This window comes from Neopelma chrysocephalum, unplaced genomic scaffold, assembly GCF_003984885.1.
Source record: "Neopelma chrysocephalum unplaced genomic scaffold, ASM398488v2 Primary Assembly neopelma1_147, whole genome shotgun sequence".
Taxonomy (NCBI): domain Eukaryota; kingdom Metazoa; phylum Chordata; class Aves; order Passeriformes; family Pipridae; genus Neopelma; species Neopelma chrysocephalum.
Genome location: NW_020897809.1, coordinates 9,092,382 through 9,119,187, shown reverse-complemented (window position 1 = coordinate 9,119,187; position 26,806 = coordinate 9,092,382). Strand labels below are relative to the sequence as shown.

Here is a 26,806-nt window from a genome sequence, read left to right as displayed (position 1 = left end):
TGATTATCTTTTTAAAACAATTTTGTAATGAGATAGATCATCGTTGAAGAACAGCAGTAGAGAGAGACATAGATTGTTTGTGTTCGTTATTGGAACTCTGCAGTTGTAAAATTATTCATAACCAGTAATGGTCTTAACATAAACATGTAAAGAATTAAATAAAATTTACAGCTATTGAGAAGTTTCTTTGCTAACTGAACAAAGTCAGGGGGTTTTTTAATCAGTTTTTTGAGTTTTGAAGACATCAGCTACAATTCCAATGAGGAAATAAATCGATGTAGAAAAAAACCCATATTTTTCACTAGTATTTCACTAAATTTCATTGATTAGAATTCTAAACATATCAAAAATGTAATTTGCTTACTCCCAGGTTATTACTATTTTTGTAAATCCAGTTGGATGCATGCATAACTGACCTGTACTCTTTTTTTTTAAGTTATTCTGTAGATCCATTTGCAACAGTAAATATCTAGAATGTTTGCAAACACTTCTTAAAAATGAGAGTTATAATGGATTTTAATGAATGCTCTGATTCATGTCTTTCGTGGAGAACTGATAGTTTCACTCTTCTTAAAATGTTGGATTGATTGTTACTTTCAACTTAAAATTGAGAAGTACATAAACTTCGTTCTGCTAGAACTTAGAAAAATGCACAGGTGAAATCTCTCTCTATAGACACCCTCTTTCCTCTCCTCTTTTGTTACGTTATTATTGGCTTCTGAACAAGACACACAGCTAGATCTTTGGCTTAGACCATATAATAGTTGTAATGTCTTATTGAAGTATTTCATTTTCCTCTTAATCTGTACCACCTTCTATGAGTCATATGATTATACCAAAACAGGGTGGTAGAACATCTTTTGAGAAGGAAGTTGGACTGAAGTAGTTTAGAAGTGGGTCTGAACAAGCAAATTAGATAAAGAACCCATTTCCAACACATCTTCATCAGTGTAGGCATTGTTAGTAGTGGTGCTGTAAGTAAAGAAGATACATTTTTATCCCGCTGGGCTTAGTACTTTCTCACTCCCGAGGATTCTCATCTTTAGTATTTGAATTCAGGGAATAATCATTTCCACCATTTCTGTTAAAATGCTCTGGAAATACATGTGCAAAGTATTGACCAAAGAAATAAGATTACAGAGAATGATAACAACCGTTTAAATTCAATACTATATCACCTAATGAAACTCTAAGGAAAAATAAACTTTGAGAACAACCTTGATAATATCAAAGGTTTTTAAAAAACACTTTTTAAACTTCTTTTCTTCTGCTTTTACCAGAATATGAAAAAAACAACTCATAAATATTTCATCCTCCACACTAAGCTCCCATGCTGGTGCTTTTTCAAGTAAACTTTTGTTCTCTCTCAGTGTACCTCATTAATAAAGGCAATCTTTGTCCTGTAGCAGCTGAAATGAATAATAGGAGTTTTACATTTTTGCTTAGAGTAAGACCCTTCATACATTTACTTGTTTAAGTTATATTCAGCTTCTTTTTTCGAGCAAGTACCAGTTTTTTAATATTAAAGGGGAAATAATACTTTTAAAGTATTATTGCCCTACAAGTAGTCCAGCCAAAGTTCCCTTGTAAAGTTGGATTATAAATTTGCCTTTGAAGTAGCAAACTGTGGAATCCAGAGTCTCAGAGGCTGTATTCAAAAATAAATACTTCTCGACTTGATTGTCAAAATACAAGGGGCTGTAAAATTTAGATGAGTACAATAGTGTGAATGATGTATCTAAACAGAAAAATGACTGTTTCTTTAAAATAAGACTCAAGTTTTACCATCAAGGCTACAAAGACATATAGACCTTAGGAATATATAGGAAAGTAATTAATGATAACATCCCTCAGCTGCATGAAAACTAAATGCCTTCAGTTTAAGGTCTAATCTTTTTTTTAACCCCATCTTATGAACATAGCATGTGTGCCTCCAGACATGCTTTTCAAATTTCAGAAGCTGGCCTCCTTGAAAATGGAAGCTTTGTATGTTTAAGTACATTTTAATTGGAAAATGTTCTTTTTATCCATTAAACTTTTTGTTTGTTTGATAATCAAAAGCCCAAATTATTTTTAGTATCATCCACTTTTAATTACACATATTATTTCATTATGTCATCAACACACTGTTATGTGTACATGTAGGTAATTAATTGCAGTCAATTAATATGTTCATAAAGAGAGATATTAATGCAAATCAACTTTTCTAATTGGAGCTAACAACATCCCAAGGTAGTCAGCAAATTAAAGAAATTGATGTTAAACCAAAACAGGTCGTCTAATCTTGTGAAATGGCAGCTGTTAGCAGCAACCAAATGTCACATTAGGAAAAAAGGGGGGAAGGTAGTGGCAGAAGGTGGCTTCTTTTGTGCTTATTAGTACAGTAAATTATGGTATTTGGGGGCTAATGCATGATCTGTTTTTCATTTCCTTGATGACACTGTAAATAAAGCTGATCTTGAAATAAGGTTATGAAAAATGCTTAGGGGAATCGACAAACTGTTTTATTTCTACTTAGTTGCTTTATGAAGGTGTCAGATCTCTAAAGTGAGATAGCAATTTAACACTGAAGTTGTAGCAAGAAAATATCTTTGGACGGTTTAAGTATTAAATATAAATTAATGTGAAGATACTGTTTTTATCAGGTCTGGAAAGGAGAATTCACTGACAATCTTGGAGAATTAAAAAAGAGGAAAATAGATAGTACATGCAATTCTGCAACCCTGATGATAAAATTAATACATACTCATTTTCCTGTCCTTTCTTTTTAAATTTTTTCAGAACATTCACCTGCATTCCATGTTTACTTTTTGCTTGTCTTGCAGACTGGTTGGCAATTTCTGTGCTTGAAAAGAATTATATGAATAAATCTACACTTTAAACAGTAAAAAAATAAATAGTAAAAGGGGCAGAACATTTTACCAGCAATAGAGTGTGTTTGCAATATTAGGGCTCAGCCCTGGCAATACAGTAAATTCAGTAATTTCAAAAAGCAAGCTATATAGTAAAGAGTAAATAGTTCTCTTATCTGTGACTGATACCTTGACAGCCTTGCCTCAGGTTTTTTGTGTTATTATTTATTTATTCTGTTATTTATTAATTAGAGTTCTTTTTTCTTCCTGTCAGAAGTTAGGTTTTCATTGAAGTTCTAAAGAAATCATGCAAACCAATTTTTTTTTATAAATATCCCCCTTTTAAATAAATCTTTAAAGCAAGGGGATTAGAAATATTTCTCTATAATAGACCAGAAGTTTCTTGCTTGTATGTTGACACACTTTTATAAAATGGACGTTTGCTATTCCTATATTTCTAGGGATTGTGCTTTAAAGAAACATAGTTTTTAGGTATATGTAGTATTCATAATTCTTTTAGTTGATTTGAAAAATACTGCTTTTTATTGTTTGTAAGTACTGTAATTTTTTTAACTGTTATTTTTCTTAACTTAGGTAGCTTGGTTAATAGAGGACAAGGCAACATACGCAGCACTAAAACTCAGGATGTATCACATATTGCATTTGGATCAAAAATCCTTGGGCCACCTCCATCTTCAAACAGGAGAGTCAGTACAAAGGTACCTGGAGAGGTAAGAAGGTTTAAATTCCTACAACACTACTGGCACTTTAGCAAAGGAAAAGATTGACAAGCAGAGGAATTATGCTAAAGGTTTGTTTCAGAGGCTGTCCCTGGAATACTGTGTTAGGTCATGGACCCCAGTGCCAGAGATCCTGTAACATCCTGTGGGGAGCAAGGAAAATGCTTGGGTGGCTACAGCACAGGGCATGGATTAGTTCCTCCCCCGGGACAGAAGGCTAAGGGAGAATCTGGTTACTATTTTCAATTAATGCAGGGCTATAGAGAAGCCAGGCCTCTTCTGAGAGGTGCCATGAAAGACCAAGAGGCAGAAAGCCCTAATTGCAGGGGGTCTCTGACCAAACATAATGATAAATATAATGATATAAAGTGGTTCAGTACCAGAACAGGGTCACAGGGAGTTGTGGAACTCAGAACTTTCAAAGACGACAAAACGTGACTGAAACAGGCTGATTTAACTTGAGCATCATGCCTAAAGAATTCTCGTTCTACCCTAATTACTGTGATTTCTTATCATTCTCATCTTTCTGAATTTTTTTGTTCTAGACTGCTGAAATTAGTGTGTGTAAATATTTTCCCTTATGATGAGAGCTGTTGTACAGAGCAGAAACTGCATTTCAGTATGCTCTGATAGTCAGCCATACAGTAGCTCATGTGATGCTGCCAATTCCAATGCCAGGGAAAACCCCTGCTCTCAGTCTGTCAGCAAACAATATGCAGGTTTTTGGAATCTCCTCAGGACTACAATTCCCAGTTTAACACGGTGACTAAAGAATCCACTTCTGTAGGAAGTCAGTTGAAAGCTAAGATGTAAAATGAGATTCCTTTCTCCCCAAAAGAAAAGACTTTTGAAGTCTAGAATAACTACGAGTTTTATTCTTTTTATTCTGATAGTGAATTTTAATTTTTTTTCACTTTTCTTTGCCTTGTTTTCCATTCACTCAGTGAAAAAAAATCCCTGCCTGTTACTAGGCTGTAAAAATTGAGCATACCACACTGAATCACACCTACCAGGAAGTTTCCTGAAAAGATAGTAATTAAAAAAAAGATTTGGAAATATTTATTTGAAAAAATAAGCGTAATTCAAAATGTGTATTTACTTTGGAGTATTTTGAAAGCTGTTACATTTTTTGTCTTTTATCAAGAAAATAATGTCTTTCAAGGTAACAAAGACCTCGGGTAACAAAAATAATAGATCATGCCAACTTCAAAATTCAGGAATGCCAGCTGAATCCATACAAGACATTAAGAGATTAGAGCTATCGTTATCATCATGCAATGATTATTTAGATCAAGGAGGCAAAAGAAATACTCACCAAACAACTGAAGATACATGTCAAAATGGTAAGAGTATAAAGCAAAGAATATGTAGAGTTTTCAAACTGCCAAAATTTGTGTGTTGTTCTGCCTTTGGAATGTAAGACTTAATTCTTTGTTTTTCTAATCCCTTATCTGCCTTATTAATTACTGAAGACACATTTATTAAATCATGGCCTATTCTCTTGTATGAGCTTGAATAAATGCTCATTTTCTCTGCAGGTATTCGTATTGTGTTTGAGCCAGGGGTCAGCCCCTGCTGGCAGTAGCCACAGTTTATGCACATACTCCGCTTTCCCTCATGCTGTGCAAACAACTGAGCTGCTGCAGCAGCTCTTGATTATTTTGCAGACTTTTGCAAGCATGTTTTTTTATAACTTCTATGGCTTGCCCATCTTCCATACCTATTATTAAATTTTTATTCCTTGTGACTGTCATATTCCTGCTGCCCTACAAGACTCCCATGCTATTTGGAAGATGTTTGTATCCCAGTATAGTGCTCCATTATGCACACAATGTGAATGTTCACAGGCATTTCATAAGCTTCTGCATTGCATTTCAGACCCTGAAATTCAGACTGAGAAAACATCTGTGAGTGGAGAAGCAGATTTTCAGCTCACCTCACCACAAGTACCATCACCAGAGAAGAACAGTCATAAAAGATTATCTCTAAAAAATGCAGCTAAAAACACATGGGAGATAACCAGTGGTATGACGCTCATTTTATATTATTTTACATTTCATTTCTATGTGGTGTGAGGGACTATCTGTTGTAAATTTCAAAGGACCCAGAAGCAGTTCACATAAAATATAAATGTCTGTGTTGTGGGGGATTACAGAAATCAAACACCCTGCAACAGAATTGCTTTTGAGCATTGATAAAGATTTGCGGGATTAAGCAGTGAATGAATATAAAAAGAAACGTTCTGTGCTCTCATAATTAAAGGAAAAGAACTAAAAATAATTTATTCTTCAAATCTCTAATAAATTTAACACTGAAGATTCCAAACATGAAATTTTACTTGTCACAAATAAGAGTTTAGAATATTAACTATGGTACCTATGTAATCTCAGGAGGATTTGTTTGTTTATAAAGTTCAGTGGTGAATTATATTTTGTTCTTATTCACAGAAAGTCACCTCAGCTTATGTTTTGGGTTGTCTACCAAAAGGTGTGGATATTTTTTTGTTATACAGCGTCAATCAACTTGCTCTACCTGTGTCTGGGAAGTGCTTTCTTGTGGCAAAAGTAGCCCTTGTCTCTATGAAAAAATAGTGTTACTTTCTATTAAAAGGCATAGCCACCAATTTGAAAAGTGGTACAATTCTACAAACTTCTTTCCCTGTATTTTCATTGCCTGTCACTTGTAGCTCAGTTTGCAGATTTCAATTTCTTTTCAGTACTTTCAGTACATGAAGTTATCTAATTGTTTGTAGATAACTTAATGATTTCTTTATCCTGTAGTATTGAATCTATTTGCACTCACATTTTAAAAACAAATACCTTTCTAATAAAAGCAAAGAAATTATGATTTCTGTGATAACTTGAGTTATAGCTGTATTTCATGCGTTGTCAAGATTGCAACCCCATAATGCTCAAGATAGATCTTCTAGTGAGGAAACTCCCAACTGATCTTACCCCAAAGTGAACAACCACAAGTCTGGCTCAGTGGTGATGACTCAGCCAGAATCATAGTCCTGACATTTCTGACAAAGCGTAAATGTACATAAACCTATGACAAGTCCTTGGAACAAGACCACATTCCCCAAGCAAGTACAAGCTTCCATGGTTTCTGGCTCCTCTTTTACACTGTGGTCAAAGCAATTTGTATCAACAAGAATCCATCATAGACTACTCTTGTCATCAGGCATTTAATATTCTTGAACCCTGTGCAGCCATAGCCTGTGGAGATCTTGGAGCAGCACTACACTTGTTCTGCCATTAGCTTGAGTAAATATTAATTTAAACTTGTTGGGGCTAGGGAAGCTTTCATACGTGATTGTTCTTATTACCTTAGGGATTAGGCATTGCTATTTATAATAATGTCTCTTAGATTTATTATAACCTCAAATCAGCATGTCTTCTGTAGCAGGTGTGCTGTACCTTTACCAAGGTAAATTGTTTTTAACCAAGGGGAAAAAAATAAAATGAGTGAACATTGTTTATGCCAATCTTATTTATTCAATGCTGAAACCTTCATTAAAATGTTAGGCTGCAATTAGAAGCTTTAGCGTAAGTCTGACTATGTAGAAGAGCTAATTAGATGTTAAGGTGATCATTCTTGCATTTATGTTGTTTGCTGCAATGTTGTGATTACATAGTAGTTTGCATATTTTGCTAGGAAGGTACTCCAAATTATTTGTTACAGTTGACATGGAAATGCTGAGTTAAAAAGAAATTGTGGTAGAGTTTTGTTGGAGAGGTAATGGGATTTTGTTTGGTCCAAAACTCCCTGTAGACTATACAAGAAGTCACAGAAGTTGCTGAACTCTGTAAACACCATAAAATGTCATCTTAAAGCCTTACAGACTTTTCTGTCTTCCCCCTCATATTTCATTAAGAATAAGTACTGTATTATGCAAACTAATATTTACATTTAACTTATTCCTAACTCAAGTATATTTCTTCAACATCTCTGGAAATGAATGTTGTCCTTATCAGGGAGGCTTAGACTGAAAAGGCAGAATATTCAGGCTAAATATTATCCAGATACTAAGTCTTTTTAAGTAGTTCTTTATATTTCTGGAATACTTTTTATTTGGGCAAGACATTACTCACTATGTTGAGTAAAGTGATACGTAAGAAGTTTTTGGATGTCTGAGGCAGAGTCGGGAGTGTTCTTTGCCTCCTGTTCTCTAAACACTTGACAAAAACTGTCACTTAAGCTTTCTTTTCCATGTTTTGAAACTTCATTTAAAATTGACTTAAAATCTCAAAGAGTGAGTGATTTATCACCTTTTTTTTGCTTCAGAATTCATTACAAAATTTTATCTGTAACGCTGTCTGCAAATAAACAGCATTAGAAGTTATTCTAGAATGAGAATAGAACAGTTGAGACTGCAGTTAGGGAAGTTGGTTGTTATTAAGTCAGTAGGCCAAAATAAAAATTAAGCCACTCCTCTACTCATTCACAGTCCTTTGTGCATAAGAATTAGCGAATTCTCATGAAGTGGGTTGTACACTAAACATGTAACCACACGTTAGAGGGCTTGTTACAGTGGTCTGAGCTGTGGGTGTTTGAAAACTGCAAAGGCAGCAAGATACTTGTCAAATCTAATTTCATGACAGGGAAAAGACCTTCTGAATACTAAAGAAGTGTGTGTTATACACTTGATCTTAATCAAGCCACTGCCATTGAAACCTAGTAAAATATATCTACACTAAAATGTGGAATAGTGGGTGCCAGACTGGTCAGAAGGCTGCAGAGTGCTAAGAGAGGAAAAAATACAAACATTTTCTTAGCCGGGTAAGTTTTGAAGATTTTGTTGTTGTTTTGAAAAATGTGGCGAGTACTTTTCACTGATTCCTGGAGTTTGGTAGCTTTACTAGCTGTCTTCAGTAAACTGGAAAAATCACAGCACTCAGTAAGAAGACAGCTGTTCCTTCTGGCATCTCATTCTTCTGTCTCTTGCCTTCATTTATGGTGGTTCAGACTTCACACCCACCCCCCAAGCTACTGAATCTGCCTGAAGTGGTAACTTTAACAAAACTAAAACTAAAATACCAGAGTAAATCTACTGTCATCTGTGATGGCAAGCATTTTATTATTGCAGAGTTACTTTATTATTACATTTTTAGTATTTTTTTATTGCGGCTTTTTTAATATGGTTGATGATAACTTTGTTTTATGGAGCCAGAAAGTTTCAATAATCCACACCACACTACCTTTAATGAAGATAAGGGAGTATTGTATACTTGAGCAATTCTCCTTTTCTCAGATGCTATTTGAGATTGGTTTTAATCAATCAAAATGACACCTTTTTCTATACCATCATTCCAAACAGTAAAATATAAGTTAACAATAAGAATATAAAAATGGTCTTTTCATGTGTATCTGGTGCACTCAATCTTTAAATCCATTTCTGGACTTTATTATTTGTTTTAAAATTGTCAGATTAGTAGTGACTGTATGCAGGGAAACTTGGTGAAACAGATATCTTCATACATTTTTTATGTCACACTATTTTTCATCAGAGTGGTAATTCGAAATAGAGATTTAAACCATAAGTTCTAGATGTAAAAGAAAGTGTAGAATTTCAGCCATAAAGAAGCAGTAGATTGTAATATTATGAACTTTCCACCAGTGTGTGTTTATTTTTTAAATGTCAGCCACAAAAAAAAAGCCTATAGAAAAAGATCAATGGCCAAATTTAATACAATTATGCTTTCCTAGAATAAAATTCAGTTCCAGGTCTCAAATCTTGACAGCTAAATAGTTTCAGGTTTGCAAATTGCAGGCCTACATGTCATGTACCAAAGCCTGTGTACTTTTTGATCTGTGATCTAGAAATGTTTGGATTAAGCTTGCTGCACTTTGAAAACAGCCTGATCTTTTTTATTGCATCCTCGTCACTCTTCCAGCTGTATAAATCTGATAAGCAAAATGTTTCTGTACTAGAAAAACTTACTTTGCTGTTCAACTTCCCCAGAAAATAAGCATGATCAAGGTATCACACAATTTACATATTTGACATTGAAATAAACATTGTGTGTTTCAGATGAATGGGAGTTTCCAGAAAGTTTCACTGAGAGTATTCGGTTGGATAGGAGTGAGCAGTTCAGAGCTACTGAAGATTCAGCCTGCCATAATTTAAACTCACCCCAGAATGCCTCTGTTGAACATCACAGCAGTGAAACAGGTGATCAGCAAGTGAATAATAAAGAGATTTTCACATTTTTATCAAGACCTCGATCAGCTCCTCATGGGAAGTCTCCAAATATGTCACCAGAACGTTATGTTTTCCCTTTGGATTTGGAGCCAGACAGTAACAGAGTACATGAGAAAACACAAGATAACTTCCAAGGAACTGACAGCAGTGAAGAGGTAGGCCACTTTGTACCTGTAATTCTTGATAAAGCAGTCTTCATCCTAAAACTCTTAGGATGAGATTCTGTCTTCAAGCTAGACAGAGGATAAATCATCTTTTCCCTGTATACCTACAGGTAGATTTGTCTTTGTCAGGTTGCTGTGTCTAACTTGGATACAGGAGTGAAACTGCAGGTGTACCATGTGTAAAAAGTGAACAAAAGAAACCCAACTCTCTGTCAGCTCCTGTGCTAGCAGAGAGATGTGAAAATTGTGCATCATTACTCAAAAAAAAGCCTGCATCACAGATTTGGGTGAGATGCAATTCCATTATGGTTGCTTATGAGTGCAGTAAATAAGACTTCATTGTGCATTTAGAACTGTAAGTGGAGAGTGTTTTTGCTCACTGACATTGTTGAAAGTGAATTAAGAAATTTCAGCTTTTGAATGCCACTTGATTATTGGTATTTCTGCTTTATATCTGAGCTGTGTCAGCATCACCAACTTTAATTCTTTTACAGTGTGGGAATCTTTCAGCAATAAAATTAATAAAAAGAAAAAAACATTTTTTTATATGTTTATATAGATCTATACAGATCCTGTGCCAAGCACAAAAAGAGAAAGCAGTAGCCAAGTACTCCTGCTTTTACAGCAAAAGAAGAACATTGGGGCACATTATTGGCCATTCTAGAGGGTTGATGCAAGAGAGACAGAGGACCCCTGTCTTCCTTTAAAAAATTTAGGTTTGACATAAACTAAAAGTTTTTCTTTGATTATGTGCCAGAGGTGTGGTAGGGAACAGCCCTTGTTTCATTAATTGTCTTTGGATGCTAACTGCATTAAATAATATCAGCACTGCAGCTAAAGATGCATTAGGCTTACAGAGCTAGAATTACATTAAACAAATCTAGGCGTGCTAACAAATTATCAAGAGTTTGTTTTTCTCGGTCTACTGCATTAGTAATTCATAGTTAAGCCTTTCTTTCATGTGAAAGAAGCCACTGAACCAACAAATTACTTAGCAGTCATATTTTGCCCATATTCATCCTCTTCCTTGTACAGATACACTTTGTGTTGCTTCTTGAAGTCAGCTTTATATTGATAGTTTGGATACATTTCATATTCAGAGTGCTCTACTTTGCATTACTGAGGTAAACTGGAAAACAGTTTTATTTCAAGCCTGGGAAATACAGGAAAGAGGATCTTGGAAAAGCCATGATGGCTAACTTAATTCTATCTGGTTTAGCACAGTTTAAGGTATCTTTGCAAAATTACCACAATTCTTAGTCCAACCATGACATGTTTCTCAGTTTACTTCACTTATATGACAAAATATTTATTTGACCAAGTTATGCTGAATCCTGCAGTGTTGGCTTTTTTTTAAATATATGTTAAACTTACACCATTATTGTTTCTAGTAATCATGATTACAACTTCCTCTGAAATTCAAATAAACTATGTTTGTGTATAACGCACATGGATGTGTACATGCTCTTGAATTACAACAAATAAAATAGGTATCTCAACCTACAATTTAAATAATTGGATGTGAGTGTAAATTGCCTTTCTCCTGGAAAATATAAGTAAAACTTTTCCTTTTTTTTTTTAATTAAAACAAATAAGAAGATTTTTGCATACCTTTTTAGTTTAAATGTGTCAGACTGATTAAAAGGCCAAAAGTTTTCCTTCAGTTTATGTCACTGTTTCCTTCAGTTAAGTGGACATTGACTCTGTCTGTGTTGCCCATACTGAGATCCGTAAGATATGCACAATAACTGTGCTAGAATTAGACAGTTTATGTAACTTTTGGCTTTTGGGGAAGAAATTTTTACAAACTGAAAACAGCAAGTATGTATAAATTCCCTTTAGTGTTACTAATTAGTCACTGAAATAGTTCAGTGCTGTTTTTCAGTTATCAGAGTCAAATAATCAGTAAAGGATAAAAATTGCTTCTTCTGCTGGAACCATTCACCATTAAGTGACTTATTTTGTAATTACGTGAATGTCCATGCTTTCAGCTCAGATTTCTCTCAATGACTTTGTATGATTAAGCTTGTCATGGCAGCATTTATGGATTGTGCCAGCCCCAGAGCAAAACCAAGAACTCTTACTGATTGCAAGAGTTAAGCAACTGTGGCAGGTGTGACCACATACCACACAGCGCTGTCAAAAATGCTGTTTTAAGTGTAACAGGCCAGTGCTTCAGTGAAGCCTTCAATGAACAAATAAAATAGTTCAAAGAATAAAGACATAAGATTAAATATGATAATGTACCCTTACAAAGGCAATAGATAATTTCAATGATACCTCATTATTGAGTGTATCAAGAAACTATATCCCATCTGCTCCTAGTAGGGGGCCCTTCAGAGTCATTGGAATGATCAACTTAAAATTACAACCCAGCAAGAGAAACTAGTTTTATGTATCCAGAACTGCCCATCTGCATGTCCTTTCAAGGGATACAATACATCAGTGGAAGTGCTCATTCCTCAGGAAAATCATTCTCATCTTCAGTTTACATATGCTGCACTGTAGTTAATCAAGCAAACTTTAGAGATGTTTCTGGTACCATTTCATGATTTAGTATTTAACAAATTATTCTAGAACCTAAATAGGTATGCCTAAAGAGACATGGAAAGGTGTGAGGGTTTTAAGCTTCAGATAAATCAAAGTTACTTATTTGTCTCTAATATGGGGAAAAAATACAGTGTTTGCTTTACTAATCTTCTATCCTGAGTTAACGTAACTTCATGTGGGTTTTATAGTACAGACTTTAAGATAACATGGAAAATAAAAATCCATGAAAAAGAGGGAAGAACAGATCCCTAATTCAAGGAAATAACTGATGGAATTAAATATAAACTTCCAAAATGTCTATATTAATAAAATTGAGTTATTATCTTCTTGAATGTACTTTTCGTTCTGTGCAATCCTGGACTCACTGAAATCAGTAACAAACTTGCATCACTTTCCTGTGCAGTAGGACTGCACGTGGCTGTGAGAGGCAACACAGCAGATGATATTTCAGTGTCTTGCTGAATCCTGTAATATATACTGCCTCACATCCTGTGTGGTAGCATATGGCAGAGGAGCAGCATCGTGAGATGAAGATGAGGCCTCTCTCATCCTTTCTTCCTTGAGAGTAAGAACACTGAGGCAAACACTAGATGTGCTTCCCCATTATTTTTCGTCCCATCTGTTCAATCCTGCTGTTTGTTGTTGAGATGGGGTATGAGTGAACTTTGTACACTTGATTCATGAGATGATTTGCAGAGGCATTGTTAGAAGCACGAATGTAAGGTTAACAGATTAACCTCTAAAATTCTTAAACTATATTCAAATGGTAATGAATATGATATTCTGTACCATATGATTACCAGAGGTGAGCAAAGTGATCTCAGTAGGAGTTATTCCTTCTACATTTAAGTTGAAGATGCGATGTGAAAATATGGATTTTTAATAATTCAATGGGAAGACATCATTGTTGAGGACTCTTTGCTTAGTTTTGGTTTACAGTTTTAATAAATTTTATTGGAATTATAATTATCAGGTAAGACACAGGTTTGGGAGATTACCAGCAATCTAAATTTGGGGCAACATTTTGAAAAGAGTAATCTGTTTGAGATGTAAGAATATGTTTATGATATGGTCAGTGTAGTTACCAGGAAAAGCATCTGTTTTTCAGAATCCTTGCAAAATTAGAATTAGAAAGCAGAGATTAAAGAGAGATTTTTGAAATGTTTTAAGGTTATGTAAAACTGAATTGTGTGATGATGAGAGGGAACCAACTGCCCTTGCTTTGTTTCCTAAATTTAGGATGACAACAATGGACTCATCCAGGGTACTGGGAACCTTGAGATCAGCCACTGTAGACAAGGAACATCTGATTCAGCAGTTTTTAAAGAGATCCCATTAAAAAAGATGTCATGGAAAACTGAATACTGGAAGAATAAGGAACACAGCAAACATAACCTCGCTGAGACCATCTTACCAAACCCACAGAGTTCCACTGTGAGAAAAACAGATTCTATTAGGTCTCAGAGAAGCTTGAAGCCTATCCTTTCTCTTTCTCCAACTCAAAGTAGATCTAAGTCCTTTAAAGCAATTAGAAATGGATCTGAAAAAACTGAAAGATATGAAGGAGTTTCTGATCAATTAGAAAGATCCGTCAGTAAAACGTCTCTCAAGAAAATCTCAAAAGAAAATTCATGTCTGACAGCACAGACTTGTGTAAGTGATTTTTACTTTGAAATTAAATTACTAGATTGTATAGAGAAGCTATATTAGATATACTCATTTGCATTAAATAATTAGTAGTACATCTTTCATCCAGACATATTCTGGTTTCATCATAACAGCATTTACTGAGCTCTATCTGTTGAAAGTTGGTTTTGTAGGTTTTTGTAGCACACAAAATAATACTCCAAATAAAACAAATCACAGTGGTTTATAGATAAAAAGAGTTGTCATTGAGCAACTCACATTTTGGAAATATGGGAGTTAGAAAGTAGTTTGGGACTGAACGATTGCTAAGGAAAATTGACAGATTTTGAATTGATATATTAACGAGTGACCATAGAAAGAGTGTTAATCTGGGCACTTCATAGTCTCTCTGCAACAGCCTTGAGCAATAATAAATTATGTGATTGAGAGCCAGCAGCAAAGCTGTGCCACAAGCTGAATTACCAAGCTATTAAAGGAATTGCTACATTCACTGAGGTGTTGTTTATTTCTAGTTTTTTCTTTGTGGAAGAAAAGAAGACAATTATGTTTTCAATATTTTCTAATAGCTAATTCCTGTGTCTTCAGCTTATAGTACTGTGCTTTGGATTGGGAACTGGAGCACAAGAATCAAGTGTATTCTGTAAAACACAAATGAACCAGTATGTTCCTGGGTTTTGATAGAATTCTTTTGGGCTTAGAGTCATTGCAGATCCATGTCTTCTGACATGTGACCTCTTCTCTAAATGTGTTATGAGAGGATTAGATTTGTTATTGAGTATCTGGCAGTGGAACATGCCAAGCTTCTTCCACAGACTTTGTTTTGTCATGTCAGTGGATAAGAGACCAAAGACTCCCATAGCCAACATCTTCTGCCCAGCAGTCAGTTTGAGTGGCTGGGGACAGTAACAGTGCAAGGACAGAGAACATCCAGCAATATCTCACCAGCATGCCTTGCAGGCTTCCTGCCAGCAGTCCTTAATATAGCAATTTCTTCAGTGAAAGGTGTTGTCTTTGAGGTGAATAACTGGTGGTGGAATTTTTTTCTACAGATTTGTTGTAGTTGCTTTCTGTATCTTTATGGCCTTTGCCTTGTGACAGTGAATTTCAGAGTTTAACTGTTATTTGTGGGAAAAAATACATATCTTCATTTATTTATTTGAATGCATTGTCTCCTTACTGCTGCTTTCTTATTCTTCTGTTTGTTGTAAGAAACAATGAATAATCTTTTTTTTTAATTAATATTCTTACCTGTGCCATTTCCTACTTGGTGGCTGTATATCATATTCCCTTGCAGCTGTCTCTTCTACAGGTCAGGTAGTTTTATGGTCTTTATTCCAGGATTACTGTTCTATGATTTTTTTTTTTGACATTTTTATGCAGCGATGTTTAATCAAACTACTGCATGATCATTATTGTAAGAGCGGGGTTTGTATTGTAATATCTTAAACCAGGTATTGCATGCTTCTGGAGACCAAAAGAATAGATGCTTCTCTTTTTAGGGGGCTCTATGAAGCAGTTATGCATTCTTTGGAAAAAAATTACCTACAGTAATGTCTTGGAACATGACATATACCTCGTTTGCATGAAGGGTATGGATATCTTCCATCATTATTGTGTTTTCTGTCCTTGTAGCTTGTCTCATCTGCTGTAGGATACTGCAGTCACTATTCCCAGCAGGGGAGGGTGCTGTCATTCTGCTGTGGGAATTTTAGTCTGTAGCAATTCTGTGACCTGTCAATACAGTTAATTTTAGTTACCTGATTTGACAGCCTCTGTGAAGGGGGAAGCAGGAGTGACAACTTCCATGGGACAAGGATGTGGCTGCTGGGCAGAGTCATCATGCTGAATGGTTCTACCTTGCCTACTTGGGACTGCTCTGGCTGCTGAGGATGGACAGTCCTACAGTGGGTATGGAAATCTGGGCATTGAGGTAGGAGGAGCATACCAAATTGGGCACCAGATTAAAGAATAGTGTCTAGAAAAGCATTTATTCAGCTTTTCTTTGTGTTTTCTGTGATGGGGAAATGCACAACATGCCACTGATTCTTCAGTGCCTTTCGTGAAATGAATCTATTTTAGTCCTGGTGCAGGGACTGGGGTTTATGTGTCTCACAGTCCTATGAGGTGTCTCTCAGACTGGGGATTCTGGAAATCTCTTCCTGTATTCTGCAAGAAGCTTATCAGATTGGTAAAGGCCTTGGAGTTTTCTGATAAAAACAGAACATGCTCTTCCATGAGAGTTGTGGAGACAGGTTTCCTTTGGGAAGGAAGTGGATTAGGGGGAAGCAAGGGGAATGAAATACAATAGTACAAGTGAAAATCAGAAACAGTGCTGAGACTTTATGGTAATGAAAAATATCAGTGGCTGGTGATTTTAAAGACTATAAAATGGAAAAAAATCAAAAAGCAGAGAAATTCCTATGAATAGCAGCATGTGTTCTGTCTATTTATGATCTGGAAAAGACATTAGAATTGCCACTAGTGATGTAGAAAATGTGGAAGAATGCAATGCATGAGTTCTTTTGTATTTGGAAAGAAGTAAGATAATGTTTCGGTAATTTTTAGTGATAGGAAACCCTCAGTTGATACTGATAATCTGATTCTCTGTTTCTTAGATAGGTTCATATCCAAGTATCTGTCTGTAAGCATATAACAAACTTTTTTTGTATTTTGCATTCTGTCTCCCTTCTAGTATAATTTATAGGAATTTAATTTTTCTGTTTTCCAATAACTATTTATGGTTTCATGATTAAATCTATTCCTCTCTTGTTTCCTGAATTTTTCCAGTTTTGGAAAATTGTTCCACTTAAAATTCAACTATGTTTGTTACTAATAATAACTGAAATCTATTTGTCTATAAGAAATGAAATGATACATTGATTATTTTTCTTAAAGTTAATGCGGTTGTCAACTTTGTCCTGTAGAATTTAGCTAAATATACACTATCTAGGTGGATTGTAATAGTTGATTGTTAATTTAGACTGTGGGGTTATTAACATACTGCACTTATAGCTGTAAATATATTGCACTTATAACTGGTTCCTTGTAAGTATTTTTTTTCAAGAACAAATCCTATTATCAATGTATAGAAACTCAAAAGCTACAGACCTCGTTTTTGTTGCTACAAAATATAAGATTAAAGTATCTGGCAGATTTAGCTCTCATACTTAATTTGATCAAGTATTAAAATTTTCCCATCCAGAAGCCCTTCCTTGGAATTCTTTGACACTCCTTTTTGTGCTTGTACAGAGGACTAGTAAAGAAAAAAATGCTTAACCAACTCTTCCTGCAATTGATTTGCCAGCTGCTTAATACGCTTTAAGGACCTGGTTGCTTGCAATGTTTTATTCATGTTTTAATAGAGTTCTCTATTATTAAGTTCAAATATTTTTAATTAAGGAAGAAGTATAGCCCTCTGGGTAATATTGTGGGCATGTAGATAGCTGGTAATTAAAGTTTTCCACATGTATAACTACATTCAGACAATTCTGAACAAATCATTTGAACCTAGAAGAATGCAAATGTCATTTTATATGAAAAAAATCCTTTAAACAACAGGTTTTGTCAATCTAGGAAAAGTTTTAAGTGCTTAATAAAAATACTTTATTGTAAAGGAAGGATATGCAAATAGACGAGATAAGCTTTTAATTACTAAATGAAATATTAATTTTAGACAAATTTACGAGTATTGCAAAATTACTTCTTACATCAAAAGTTTCTTCTAAATTACAAAGTGAACTTAATTTCAAATTCAGTTTTCAAATTCTCTCTTTGAAAATCAACTAAGACAAAGTAAAATTCGTAAAGAGGCTTTTTGGTAGTAGTAATCTGAATCTGAAGAATAAGTAGTCCAAACTCTTTCTCCTTTATTAGGAGTTTATTGAATGGGATGCTTAACACAGAAAGCTGTCATGACATCTCTTCTCCTTCCTGAATGTGGTATTTCCAGAGTGAGACCATTACAAAAAAAGAAAGCAGAATGACAATTTGAAATAAGCTGCAGGGTAAAAACATTAGCATGTTTAGAATTATGCTGTAAAAATTCCAAAAATCTATGCACTTTTCTTCATAGATGGAAAGCAGAGGACAAGCAGGTTTGGGCAATGTTTTACGTTTATTAAAAAGAGAATGAGAATAGAGTTCTTTCAATGGTTAGGGCTTTTATGCTGCAGACCTCCAGTTCGTGCTGTCAGTATAATGACTACATGCCAATTGCTGGTTATATGAGATAAGAAAGGTAAGCCAAAGCTTCTTTTATAATAATCAAATCACTGCAGAAGGTCTATATATAGAAAAATTAACAGGAAATCAGCATCTTCAGTAAGATCAATAAAAAAGCAGCTGTAGATCTGGTAGAATACTGAAACATCAGAGCAAAGCAGGCTCCCAAGGATAACAAAGTGAACAAATGACTAATACTAACTGAGCGAGTCACAGGCATTCAGAAAGGGTCTAGAGTAAATATCTTGTATTATTTTAGGATTGAAAATGGTAGAACTAATAACACTAGTAAGGAATGAAGCTTGGAGCTCGAAAGCCGGAGGTAAAAAAGGGGTGGCAGCTGTGCAAACTGCTTCTGCCATCTTCTTATACCTTGTATCTTCTGTCCTCTTCTTGTGCCTTGTATCTTATATACATAGGAAGAAAGCAAAGGAGGTTGTAATCAAAATTCTGGTGTGTAATACTTTTGTATGTCTTCTGGTGCTAAGGTGACTTTTGTACCCCTACAAGACACACTAAAACATATACACACTGCATTAATAGCAGGAAAAGCCAGCAGTGTTTGTATCACTGGTACCGCTGACCTGCATGTGTTCTTGAGGTCTTCAGTTACCCGGTGCCTTCTCACAGCAAAGCAGACTGTGGAATCATCCCTTCTGCCAGGAACATGTACGCTCCTGGTCTAAAAGCTCCATTCTCTTCACTAGAATCAAAGCAGTGTCCCTCTCTGGGGTCCTATTGTAGTGTCTCATAGGCCACTGGCCAATATTCCATTGATCTGAAGTCCTGGTCACTGCTTGGATTCACTTTTCAAGCAGAAATGCTTTGTAGTTTCATTCAGAACCAAAACCATGTACCTCAAGTATCAGACCTGTTCCTTTGTGAAACAGCAATCTATGTGGACTCTTTCAAAAAACTGAAAGTTTTTCTTAAAAAAGGAGTTCTTTAAACAAAGTTGATGCCACAGCAGGTTGGGTGACCTTAAACTATCTTATCATAAGGTTTTATGTGAGGCTTAAGTACAAACTGAAAAATGGTTAGTATGTGCTTTCAGCTTTTAGCCTGTAGATCAAATTTGATATGACAATTACAGTTACATTAACAATTCAACCAATGGATATAAAGAAAAACAAAAAGACAGTGAAGTTTATTTGAAAATTTATACAGTAGCAAATTGCCAAAATAACTTTTGAAATTTAGTGCTAACATGTAGCTTTACAGAGAAATTTTATGCTGCGCTTGACCAATAACTAAGTCTTATGTTGATGGTGTTGATGATACTGTGATAACTGTGTGATTTGGTTTATTTCACGATTTGCATTTAATGCTTGAGCAATTGTAGCTGCTGGATTTTTGAACTTCTTAAAGCCTGATTTTGTCTCCTGTTTTTACTGCAGTGAAACAGCAACTTCACCAAACACCCTGGATTCAAACTGCAATAAAAACAGGAGAGAAACTGCAGTGTTTCTGGTGTTCTTCCTTCCTGTAATTACATATAAATATGCTTGATCTTCATAGTTGAACAGAAATCTGTTAACCGATCTTTTCTAGTAAACATTTTGTTTCTCTTTTAGTATTGTAGCTTCTTGAAGATTCTCCGAGAGATTCTCCAAGGTCTCTGTTTCATTCATCTATTCCGTTCCATGATCCTGTCTGTATTGTTGACTTTTCCATTTTATTTCACAGGAGTATGACTGGAGAAGCTACAATTCAAATACACTGAGTTCGTCTGACCTGCAGATGCTGGCCAGCATGAAGAGACAACAAAATGAAGAACTACAGGATACTGGGATCTCACATGGGCTGAGCACGTCACAGATAGATACCTACAATGTTAACATAAGTGCAAGCAGTGATGATAATACAGCAGCCTGGAACTCCTGTTTTCCACCAGTAAGTCTAAACCCACAGTATATTCTCTGTATAGTTTCTGTCAATTCTGAGACTCAGGGATCTTGAATATTAAAATTTCTTTAAGTAGCGTTGAAATTTAAGGTATCATCACCAAAGGCTTCTAGAACTTTTCAAGTAAAGCATGCTACTGAGACACATGCAGTTCCAGCAGGTTCTGTAGTACCATCATGGATAAAGAGCAAATCTTGTATATATTCCTTCCTAGAATCCTGAATAATTGTGTAGGCTGTACAGTTGTCACAATAGTGGCTGACAAGCTGCAGGTGTGTGATATAGTGCTTAAAAATAGTTCCAAAATGAATGAAACCCAGATATACCAGTCAGCAGCTGCATTACAGTGTGGGTAATGGAAAATAATTGCTTCATATAGTGAAAAGCTAAATGTTTAAAGGACTGAAGTAGGAGAACAGCAGCAAAAAGCTGCAATAGTTCTGAGCACTTAGTATGTGATCATTATGTATTTTACACTTTGTATCATTATTTGTCCTGGTACAAAGTGGCACAAAATCACACACAGCTGCACTATGTGACAGAGTACTGATATAAGAAGCAGAGTACTTGTTACAGTCCACCAAAAAGTACTGAATGTATGAAATCACAGAATAACTTCAGGAACTATATAAAGGTACTTGCAGGAGCCGCTGTAAAACTGGATAACCTCAAACTCCATTTATATATCAGCAATATAGCTGTTATTTTATTATAGTTGAAGCCATAATAAACAATGAATGTGGCTTAAGTAAAGCACACAACACAACTCTCAGAGGCAGATCCAGTGTTAGAAAAGTAAACACATCTGTGTTGCCCCAATATAAACTATTGGAGAGTAAATGCTCTAGAATGTTAGGTGCAAATTACCTCCAAGGTTCTACAAGGCCCAGATAGAGGCGTGTGGCAACAATCTTCCATAGTGAATGATCAACAGAGTTGGAACTTTGTGGTACATTGTTAAATGGAGGTTTCAGATGAGATGTATTGGTAGGTGGGTAATTGTACAAATAAAAACTTGGTTTACAGAGTAGTGTTTTGCAGGATCAGAGAAGCATTAGTTGGTTTTAACTATTTGAGATATGTCAACATTGCACATTTTCTTGATTTAATCGTATTTCCAATGCGTTTTCTTAGTGTTCACTAAATAGACTCAAACATGGTGTAAATCTGCAAGACCGGACAAATGGAACTCAATTAAACATAGCGAATAGCAGCCTTATTAATTTTTGAGTAGTTTAATTATAAGGAAATTGATAAGAATATTTAGACATGTCAGATTTGGTTAATACAAATTACATGACTAAAACAAAATGAACTTTTGAAGTAAAATGTACTGCTCCAGTATTTGGAGAAGCACAGTGTGACTGCAAAGACAATTCTTTGATCTTACTGCCTTGATCAGCTTCTGTAGCTTCAGACTAATAGCATCAGTCTAAAAAAAGCCTTTAGATATAATAGGTTAGTAATTTAAATTGCAATTTATATAGTTGTAGTTTTTCATAACATTCCTTTATGACCATCTTTTTCTACGTAGTTCAAGTGTAAAAGGCAAGATATTTTTGTTTGAGAGAGAAGTTTTTCACATTTCGTTCATCTGGCTGGGCTGAAGCGTAGGTGTGCCTTACACATACAGCCTTGTCAGGTTTCTCCTCTGCATTTTGCAAGGTAGACATTGAGGTTTTAAGATTAAATGGTAAGAACTTAATTTCCAAGAGAGAACTGAGAAAACAAACTTAATCTTTCTCAGATAAGGACTAACAACTTAGTCCCTCACAATAATAAAGGAATTCAGCTTTCCAGGTCTTCCCTATCCATTTACCTCTTCCTTGAAAAGGAGGAACTCTGTACCAGTTCAATGTCAGATAGTCCACAGAATCTGTTGTTTCACTTCATATTTCCTTTCTGAGGTATCTACCAGACCACCAGATCTTCGTAGATGTGATGCAAGTTTTTTGAGTATGTTTTAACACTGCTTGATGTAATTCTGTTCCAATATTTAGAAAAATGCAGAATATCAATGTAAGGATGATAATTCACTTTCTAGACCTTTAGTATGTAAGAAGATTATTAACAACATTTGGAACAGAAGGAAGGTGATTATTTAATCACCCCAAGCAGGTTTTGTACAGAAGTTTTTAAAAGAGTAGTTGAAGGAATTTTTGGTTTGCTGGTGTTAAATTTTAGTATATTTTGATATGCTTAAAACATTTCAGAAGGCTCTGAATGCAGCAATGCTGTGCCAGTGTTCAAATGGTTGGCTGAAATGGAAAGGTCTTTTGCCATACATGCTCTTGATGTAAGACATAGAATCATAGAATTATAGAATATTTTGGGTTGGAAGGGACCTTCAAAGACCATCTAATCCAACACTCCTGCCATAGGCAAGGACACCTTTCACTAGACCAGGTTGCTCAGGGCCTCCTCCAATATGGCCTTGAACACTTGCAGGGTTGGGGCAGCCACAGCTTCTCTGAGCAACCTGTGCCACTGCCTTACTACCCTCATTGTAAAAAATTTCTTCTTTACATCTAGACTAAGTCCACCCTCTTTTAATTTAAAACCATTGCCCCTTTTCCTATTGCAGCAGGCCCTGCTGAAAAACCTGTGCCCATCTTTCTTGTAAGGCCCCTTGAGGTACTGGACGGCTTCAATAAGATCTTCCCAGAACCTTCTCCTCTCCAGACTGAAAACCCTGACTGTCTCAGCATGTCTCCTCAGGACAGATCTTCCATCGCTCTGATAATTTTTCTCTGGACCCACTCCTACAGGTCCATGTGTATCCTGTGCTGAGGATTCCAGAGGTGAACACAGTGCTCCAGGTTGGGTCTCACAAGGGCAGCACAGTGGGGCAGAATCACTTCATATGTCCTTCTCCACAGGCCTGCTCTCAATCCCTTCATCTCCCAATTTTAGTAATCTCATAATTTCTTCAGCCTCCAGTTTTTAAAGAAGTGTTCCTTATATGTATACTTATTCCTTATATAGATCATGTAAAATACAGATTTGTACAATAAAAGCAAATTTGTTTTTATGTCACTGATCTTTAGTACCACCATCATTGGAGTTGAGTCAAGAGAATTTGCAAATCTCAATCCATCAAAAATCAGATGTACAAACTGCAGAAAAGTATATATATATATATAAGCTATAAATCTAAAGATATATGAAGATATATAGATATAAAGAGATATATATATATCTGTAACCATCTTCCAGTTATGTAGGCAAATGATTTTAGCAGTGCAGTATATAGAAAAGAAATGGAAATAATCCTCATATTGTAGTTTGAGAAATTAAGGACAGCTTGAAATTCTTGTAATGATTAAAGTTTCATGCTTACATGTGTTTTCAGGTTATATCTTTCTGATTCTTTAAATCAGTAGTATCTATTGCTTTCTCTTATATTTTTCAAAGATAAATAAGGAGTATTTTTGTTCCAAATTTTCATTCATTTTATACATTTTTGTCTTTTAGTGGAATCTATGGCAACAGCACCACCAGAAGGCAGCTTTCTGTGTATCTTTCATTTTGAAATACCTGTGATGTTTTGCAAGGCAGGGTAGGGTATAATCATGTTAAATAGTGAATTTATGTATCAAAGTAATATTTTATATGTAAAACACATTTTTAGCTAGGTTTTTTTTTTCATCACTTACCATTGTTAGTCTGATTTCCAGATTCATTAGAGTCATGTTACTGACTAATGAATCTGAGAAACCATCGTGAATGTAAAGGCACATAGATCAATCATATTGCTAAGTTGCAGTTAGAGCAGATGTCATTAAACAACTATAAAATGGATATACTAAAACTGTATTTTTATATTCTATGGTAGTTTACCACAAACTGAATATAGGCTGTCAGGAGAAAACACTGAAATGTAAGTTATTTAGCAGCTGCTGTAAACTATGACAGCCAGAAAGGAATAAAATCTCTTTGAATATTATACATTATCCAGCATAGCTATCAGTTATAAATATGAAAAACTTCTATTTTAAAATGGATTTACTTTGAAGGGGAATCGTAAACCCTTGCAAAATGTGTGTGGGGTACAGTTTCAAATCAATAATATGTGTATGTAAAACTAAATATTTTAAAAGATTTTATTTGAACCATGTCTTACCTGAATGTTTCCTTAAATCTTAAGATCTATGAAGATCCACGTTAGCTTTGCAACACTATGAAAGACACAGTTCTGTATATTCCAGAGTTTAATGTGAAGTTTATACCCACACAAATACACATTATCCAAGAAAATTTGCAAAGCTTACAAAACATTTCCGCTTAAATGCCTTGATTTATTCGAGAGATCCAGTAAGACCTTCCTGCCTGTCAGGGAATTGTACCATTCAGCTTCTTGGATAGTTTTTTCCACACTTCAGGCACCACTTCAGATATAACACAAACATTCTGGAGAGAGATCATCTATAAGGGAATTCCCTGCTTCTCAGTCAGAAATGCAAAGGAGAAGGAGGATTCTCCAGGACAGCTCCTTGATATATCCTGGAAGCTTGTAGTGGTGTGATGCTGCATTAGCAGACTCCATATAACGCTCACCACTGAGACCCATCTTTCGAGTAAGGAGTATTCACAGAGAAGAAAGATTACTTGTTCCCCGAGCAACTTCCTAAATATAAATTTGGTCACATAAGTCTTGACCTGCAAAATATTTGAAAGAATACTTTCAGGTTCACACCTAATTTGTGGAAGGTCTTCTGGCCACCTTTGTGAGTTTTCAGAAAAGAAAGCCGCTTAACACAGAAATGGTCTGGCAGAACTGAAGTCTGACAGACAAGAGGAGTGATATTTAAATCCAGTATTATTCCGTCTGAGAGCTCAGTTTGACAACCCCTGGAGGGATCTGTTCACATCAAGTCAAATTGCAAAACTAAAGCAGAGTATTCTTTACTATGAAATGAGGCTAAAAATTATTTAGACAGATATTCTGGTTCATAGACTGACTAATTCACTTCCTGTCTCGTCCTCAATCTTCCACTAGCCATCATGTGGGAATTGCACTATCCACCACCAGGCAGTGAGTCATATTGGGCAGTAATTAAGATGTCATTCATCCTGAACATATGTTTTACAACATCCCTTCCCCTTTTCTGAAACCGTGAGAACATACTTGTTTTTATAGTGATTTCTGTTTTTAAAAAATTGCTTATTATTATTTTAGCATTTCATGTACTAAATTGTACAAGTCTTGTTAATATATGCTTATATTTTCACTCCTTTTGCACTTATGCATTAGCTTCAGTGATTTTTTTAGAACTGCTTTTGAGGTGTGTGATAATGGCAGAGGGAGCACTACATAAATTCTGAGAGAAAATGTATTTATGAATTTTAGAATACTTGAATTTTTATACCAGTTTATGAATATTGATCTTTCTTGCAAATAACTGGTTTTAATGCTTTAAACCAAATGTAGTTTGAAACCTTTGGGGCACATATTTATGATGAGTAGGTAAGATTTGAAGAAGGTGGAAAATTATCATCTTTTGTGTGAATATTCATACTATTGGATTAATCCAGGTTTCAGAGGTGCAGTGACATCAAGAATCATGTGTGCTTCAGCAAACTTCAGTTGGGACTGCTAAGCTTACTGTTAATGGTGCTTCTGAGGAGAGAGGAACCTGCCAGCCCTCTTAGCGCTGGCTCTGTATTTTCTCCCAAGTGGTTGGTGCTGCACAGGTCCTACTAAGAGTTCCTGCACCTTGCTTCCTATATACATTCAGTCTGACAGGGCTTTGCCACCCTCTGTCTCTGAAGTTTCCTGACTCTGTCCCAGCACTCTCACAGGCAGTAGAGAAATGACTGTATGGTCAACTCCCTTAATTCATATGTATTTCCACCCAAACAAGAATGATCTATTCTGTTATGCTTTTGCACAGTTAGAATCTGAATATCAGTTTTTAATATCACAGATAAGAAAAAACACTGTAAAATTCTAATATCAGAAACTATAAATGTGTATGCTCATACAAGATCTCTTACATACCACTAAACATTCTATTATTTTTTGTTTTCCATAGCCTGTCAGTCAGGAGCATCACTATCAGAGAGAAATGAGCCCACTTTCTCATTCCAACCCACGGTAAGATTCCATTTATAGCCCAGGCAGTAAGGATTCAGTTAGAGTGTTCTGAATATTAAATGTGACATTCTTTGATTTAATCTTCAGTCTCTTTTCAATTGCAACCTCCTCTCAGAGGGCTTTATTGCTCGTTTTAGTCATTGTCTGCAGGATGTCTGCGCTGTCCGGGAACGCAGAACTGAATTCTGCATGTTTTGGATGTACCACTGTGTATTTAAAGTATCTGACACAGGTCTTGCTCCTACATCTGCTTTGATGCGTGATTCAGCAAATCGTCCTCGTCTGACATACATGCACTCTCATCCATTTCTTTCTCTCTCTCTCTCTCTCCCTCTCTGCTTTGAAGGCTTAGAACTAGAGTTCTGTATGTGACTGTAGGTGTCAGAAATCCATTTGTTCCAAAAGATTTTAATGTTATTTATTGA

General features: G+C 35.4%; 1 protein-coding gene across 4 annotated transcripts in view; it reads left to right on the top strand.

The window, feature by feature from the left end:
* CUNH3orf67 (chromosome unknown C3orf67 homolog) overlaps nucleotides 1-26,806 on the top strand; it is a 72,012-nt gene that overhangs the window by 28,608 nt on the left and 16,598 nt on the right. For 3 of the 4 annotated variants that reach the window (XR_003537002.1, XM_027700927.1, XM_027700928.1), the window contains exons 10-16: nucleotides 3,447-3,583; nucleotides 4,737-4,935; nucleotides 5,471-5,617; nucleotides 9,627-9,952; nucleotides 13,751-14,164; nucleotides 20,066-20,272; nucleotides 26,320-26,381. Coding sequence is in view for 3 of the 4 variants with exons in the window: in XM_027700927.1 (XP_027556728.1) it covers nucleotides 3,447-3,583; nucleotides 4,737-4,935; nucleotides 5,471-5,617; nucleotides 9,627-9,952; nucleotides 13,751-14,164; nucleotides 20,066-20,272; nucleotides 26,320-26,381 (1,492 nt within the window). In the remaining variant the exon portion in view is untranslated. The remainder of the gene's footprint in view (nucleotides 1-3,446; nucleotides 3,584-4,736; nucleotides 4,936-5,470; nucleotides 5,618-9,626; nucleotides 9,953-13,750; nucleotides 14,165-20,065; nucleotides 20,273-26,319; nucleotides 26,382-26,806) is intronic. The other variant, XM_027700929.1, reaches the window with a different exon arrangement.